At 41.0% G+C, this 6000-nt stretch overlaps 1 protein-coding gene across 3 annotated transcripts in view; it reads right to left on the reverse strand.

The window, feature by feature from the left end:
* Positions 1–5335, reverse strand: part of LOC116891146 (cytochrome P450 2C70) — a 29782-nt gene extending 24447 nt beyond the window's left edge. The window contains exons 1-3 of one of the 3 annotated variants that reach the window (XM_032891895.1): positions 5125–5335; positions 2452–2614; positions 352–501 (exon numbers count right to left, since the gene is read on the reverse strand). In XM_032891895.1, coding sequence (XP_032747786.1) covers positions 352–501; positions 2452–2614; positions 5125–5292 — 481 coding nt within the window. In that variant the 5' untranslated portion in view covers positions 5293–5335. The remainder of the gene's footprint in view (positions 1–351; positions 502–2451; positions 2615–5124) is intronic. The other 2 variants (XM_032891896.1, XM_032891897.1) reach the window with 2 other exon arrangements.
* Positions 5336–6000: the final 665 nt, after the last annotated feature.

A 6000-nucleotide genomic window follows, 5' to 3' on the forward strand; every position in this document is an offset into this window, starting at 1 on the left:
GGATAGTTTGCCAGTTAGATGTGGACCTGTTGCTAGACACAGCCTACCAAGGTAAGGCGAATTTTCTGTGCTACTTCCATGTCTAACTTAAAAACACATTTCCTGTTGTCTATACCTTTGTTTCCTTCCATGATCACATGAAAACAAGAACCATGGATAATACTGAAAGTTAATTGCACAAAAGTTGGTCAGTGAGGGTCCTGGAAAAACTGACATCATAACTACCTCATTTCTTACTGTTGTCATGAGAGAAGAGAAACCTTCAATTATACTCTGGCTCCATGTTTATAAAGAGCCTATTTGTAATAAAAGTTCATCTTCCATATCTGTTAATTATAGAAATAGGTATACCATTGGTTTTTCTCAGTGCTTCCAGCAGATAAACAACTTCCTCCTGAATTCGGTTTTCAATAGTTTTCTTTCCCATCCCCATAGACCTTAAGACCATGAGGGAGAAACGCCGTGTTTGTTTCCATATTTCTCCGTTGCTGAAGACAATGCCTGTTGGAACAAAAAGAAATCTGTTATCATGAATTCTAGTTGAGAGTACTCATCTCAGGAAATAACACTGGCTCCTGTGCAGGCATAAAAGACTTGATTGTCAACCCCACCTTACCTGATACCCCTCTTAATTCAACCTAGTATTTCACCACTCGGGCTCTAGATTTCACATACTGAAGAGCTGGTTCCCACCAGTAACTTCTCAAAGCCTCAGTATAACTCTGTGAATCTTCAATCTCCTCCATTTTGCTTACAAGGAGGATGTCAGCAAAGTGTTTCTTCTATGATCCTATAGATTATAAATTGTAAGGAGGCAAAGTCAGGGCTAGCTTTTCTGCTTGTGAATTTTAGAACCATCAAGTGATAATTCTCCAGAAAAAAATGAATACTGGATTATGATCAGGTGGTTCCGTGGTTGCTTAGTATGTCCAAGGCCTTGAGTGGAGACAAGGGATGGGTAAGATCTCACAACACTGTGTTCCTCAGATAAGGGGTATGTAAAGTAATTGACAAATTCCTCTTTGTAGATTAAAATTTACTCTGTACTTGTTTAAATTCTTGCATGTACTGTGACGTATTTGAATCTAAAAAGTTCAACAAAAATTCTCAAAATTAGAAACCGGATCGATGGGGTTGAGGATTTAGCTCAGTGGTAGAGCGCTTACCTAGCAAGTGCAAGTACCTGGGTTCAGTCCTCAGCTCCAGAAAAAAAGTGATACTAAAGGAAGATAAACCCATAAAAAAAAATAAACTTGTCAAGAAAATTTTAGAGAATGATACAGAGAAGCAAAAGATTCCTTGTCACTTTTTCCAGAACTCAGTTCTCCATCAGAAGACTGGATAGCTGGATAGCTTTATACCAGCTCTGAAAACCAATAACTGATAGACAGTTAATTTCTCCATCTAGCACAGTTTCAACCTGTGGCTTGTCTGCTTATGAGTTAGAAAAGGAGCTACCCGATCAGTGTAAAGGAGGATATTGAATATTCCTCCTTTCTTAGTTATTCACATGTGTAATAATACACCCTCCTAATCTTGGGCAGCATGCCCGATGGCCTAATCAGCCATGCAACCTTGAAAGACAAGCACTGCCGTGCAGTGCTCTATGAGGCTGTGGTGATTTGTAGGCTAATTATTGTAACTACGCTTTCAACTTAGGCTAGTTTTAGCCTAGATGGGTTTGCTGGGATGTAATCTCATTGTGACTTGAGAAACATCTGCACTAAAGTTTCAAAAACATTTCCAAGCAGTTGAATTAGTTTCCTGGATAAAACAACCTCTTCCACTCTCAACATTTCTCAGTTTCTTATAGTTCTTTGTGTCAAGAGGGGATAGAGGAGCCAAACTCACCAATGGACGCTGTGTCTGTGTACACATATCACACCAAAGGCCACTAAAATCTACTAATACACGTTAGTCAAGATTTATGCAAACATAAAGAAAATGAAGTCACATTTACATGAAAGTGTAAATTATTATTTCAAGTAAAAGAATCCAGACTTTTAAAAACAAAGACCACTTTTTTTTCTGTTATAGAGAACCTAGAGATATATGTTTATGTGCTTGTATTTGTGTATGATGTGTGTGTGAGCAAGTCTGTATGTATGTGTCTCACATGCACACACACGTGAAAGAAGAAAGCCCATAAGAGAGGCAGAAGACATCTAAGAGGGGGAGGTGAAAAGAGGGGGTAATGTGTGCATGCAGAGATGGGGCTCCTGGGAAGAGGAAGGGAATCGGTAACAGGAATAGGAATGGGAGAGAGTAGTCGAACGGTGACTAAAGCCAAGGTTGCAAAAAAAATAAATGATATAAGGAAATGTGTCTCGTGTGCTACCTTTAAATTGTTCTGAATTTTTACAAAGTCACTTCTAGCTTCTCGGTTTTCTTCCCTATTTAGCTTCATTGCCACTTGTACAGTCCTGGATACGTCCAAACAAAGAGCCATACCTAACCCTTGGCTGACTTTACTGAGCATTGACGAGTGCATTTTATCAGAAAACTCTTCTCCCCGGTCAATCAGAGCTTCCTTCAATGCTTCATATCCATGCAGCACCACAGTGGGCTTCATGCCCAGATACACGGTGAACACAGGCCCATACTCTTTTGCTAGCTGAAAACAGAGCAGAGTGATCAGAGAGGGTGATATTTTCATTCATACTGCACAGATATCTTAATATTTGCCAACTTCACTAACATTACATGCAGTAGTTTCATAATACGTGACATTTAAATGGCCGTTATCACTGTGCTCTTGCCAATGTTGCTGTTACTACTGTTCTCCAGTGCAACACAGCCTGTGATACATATTTACTCAAATTTTTTACCTTTTCTGAAAAACCTACATTTGCATCAGATTTCTACTCCTGCCTGCTCTTACAATGGACACTGTGCTTCTCTTCCTGAGTTTATGGTATTTCTCTCAGTCACCACGCTGTACACTAGTAGTCATCTCCCGCCATCCCTTCTCCATGCCATCCATACACTGACGGTTCTGAGTTCTAACAGCATTGAGAACAAAGCTAGTTGGACATGCCTGCTGTCCAGGCTGTCCCTTCTACAGGGTTTTATATATTGTAATCTCTCTTAAAACCAGCCGCATGCACAGAGCGTAGTACCTGATACCAAGCAGCCATTCACTGCTGTTGAATGCAAAAACAGTCAACTCCCATGTGCTGAATATATAATATATATTATCTTACACAATATAGAGAAATACAAAGTAAAGCTCAGAAAGATTTTAAGATTTGCCTCCGGCCATGAGTTAATTCAGAGCTCCCAGCCCAGGAAGAAGAACCTGTGGAGGCAGGGAGTTCCCTGGTGACTCTGACTGTCTCAGAGAAAAGATAGATTTCTGGTCATCCCTTCATGTTTCAGGGAATGACCACCATGTGAATGAATGATAGAGAAGTCATTGACTCATTATCTGGAAATTTAATGAGAACTCTCAGAATTATTGAAACCTTGCTTATGCCCTTGACTCCAAATCGTTATAGAAAAATGTAGACTTGAGACGGTATAGATTAATATGTTTTGTAACTGAACACAGCCCCTCCTACATTGCAGTTCATCAGAGAATAACTGACGGACTGAAAGGGACCTGGGACAGATTGTGAACATGGATTCTGCTGCCCCTGACTGTCACAAAACACTTCTTGGATCCTGTCTCCTCCAAACTCTATGCAGAGCACAGACTTGGACTTGCATTAAAATTTTTGTTTTCATTCTTGGGCTGGAAATATAGTTCCGTATATAAAGGACTCGGTGTTCTTCCATAAAACTGAGCACTGTCATGCACACGTGCAATCCTAGTGTTCCCACCACAGGAAGGAAGACAGACTAGAGAATCCCCAGAAGCTCGTGTCCAGCTAGGCTGAGATACACAGCAATAACTGACAAAGAACATTGTCTCAAATAAGGTGACAAGCAGGACACCTCTGACTGTCACGGGATGATTGTAGTACATATGTGCCCACACTCAAACACACGTATCCACACACATATGCATGCATGTACATGTTATGCACACACACATTCACTCTTGAGCTGGACCTCCAGGTGCCTGAGTACCTAAAACAGGATAAATACATCTCTGACCTCAGGTGGTACCTGTCTTCTTGACCTTAAAGTGTGATTCTATTGGACTCTGAGTGTAGGCTAGAAAAGCATTCAAGTGTTTATCCTAAGAGGCTAATTCTCCTGCCTGAATATTGAAACCACCAACGTGAGATCCTGTCTCAGAGCCTCTATAGTTGCCCCGGAAGCCTTCAACAACAGTGTTAAACAACCAGGAACAGGCAAGCTCACTCTGTGGAGAAAATACCCTCTAAACAAGGGCAGTCATCTCCCGGGAACTAAGGCACCAATCCAGAATCCCAAGAGATTATCCCTGAGCAGTTTAACAACTTCCTGAACACAAAAAGAAATCTGCTTCCTCTGTACCAAATAGGCATTGTCCCCTATCCTGAAGAACTAGGAGCTTCCTCTACACTGATCAATAAGACCATGCTGTGCAAACACCTCAAGCTTTGTCTTTGTTTTTCACCTGTATAAAACCTCAAGACTGCCAACCTAAAGGAAGCCTCTGGATCTATCTCTTTATCTATCTATCTATCTATCTATCTATCTATCTATCTATCTATCTGAGTGGCCACTGTGATATTAAAATACCTTTCCTTGCCTTACTGTAAACCTGTATTCCTACACTTAAAAGAAGACTTCTTGCTTGGCTCCTCGTAACATCTGATGCAGTCTGGAACTGCATATTATTTGTTCTAAGGATGTATAATTCACTCATTAAAAAATACCACTAATGGGGGGGATGGTGTTTAGAGATGGCTCAGCGGTTAAGAGCACTGACTGCTCTTCCAGAGGTCCTGAGTTCAATCCCCAGCCACCACGTGTTGGCTCACCACCGTCTGTAATGGGATCTGGTGCCCTCTTCTGGTGTGTCTGAAGACAGCAACAGTGTACTCACATACATAAAATAAATAATTTTCTTTAAAAAAAAAGAAGAAAAAAAAGAAAGAAAGGGAGAGAAAGAAAGAAAGAAAGAAAGAAAGAAAGAAAAGAAAGAAAGAAAGAAAGAAAGAAAGGCACTGAAAAGAAACGAATCACACTTACCATGCACATAGATTTGCTGATATTTTTAATACCCACTTGCAAAACATTGCCAAAAATTGGTAGAGGAGTGGGACCAGGTGGGAGCTTCCTTCTGACATGGTGCTGATTCCATAGAAAAAGAAAAACCGAACAAGAAAGCCAAATCCCCAGAAAAATGAAGAGAGCCATTGGCTCACTGGGAACAAACACGCTGGAAAGCTTGCGCTCCAAGGGTCTATAAATGCAACTTCAGAAAGTACACAGTGTTTGGACTTTGAGTATGACCTCATTATCTTTAGTACACTTTGATCTGTTTAAACAAAACTGCCCGTTCCTAACACTTCTTTTTCTAAAATTAGGAATTGTAAAAATGTGTGTCGTTTCAACATAACTCTCCTTTCTTTAAAAGGCACTGTGGATGCCTATGGTTTTTTTTTCTTTTTTCTTTTTATTCTTTCACCTCTTATACACTACACCCTGACCACGGTCTCCCTCCTCTCCATTCCTCCCAATCCTCCTCACAACCTCACCTCTCCGCTTGACCCGCTGTTCTTCCATTTCTCTTCAGAAAATGGCAGATCTCCCAGGGATTCAACCAAACATGACATAATAAGATGCGGCAGGACTAGACACAAACCCTCATATAAAGGCTGGATGGGGCAACTAAGAGGGAAAGGATCCCAAAAGCAAGCAAAAGAATCCCTGTTCAGTCTCTGTGAGCCCTTATGACCCCTGTTTAGTTGATTCTGTGACCATGTTTTTCTGGTGTCCTTGACCCCTCTGACTCTACAAACCTTCCCCCTGTCTTCTTCAGAGTCCCCCTGAGCTCTGCCTAATGTTTGGCTATGGTCTTTGCATCTGGACCCCATTCTCAGTCCAGGGGTTGGCTGTGAGCAT

Source organism: Rattus rattus, chromosome 2 (assembly GCF_011064425.1).
Source record: "Rattus rattus isolate New Zealand chromosome 2, Rrattus_CSIRO_v1, whole genome shotgun sequence".
Classification (NCBI taxonomy): domain Eukaryota; kingdom Metazoa; phylum Chordata; class Mammalia; order Rodentia; family Muridae; genus Rattus; species Rattus rattus.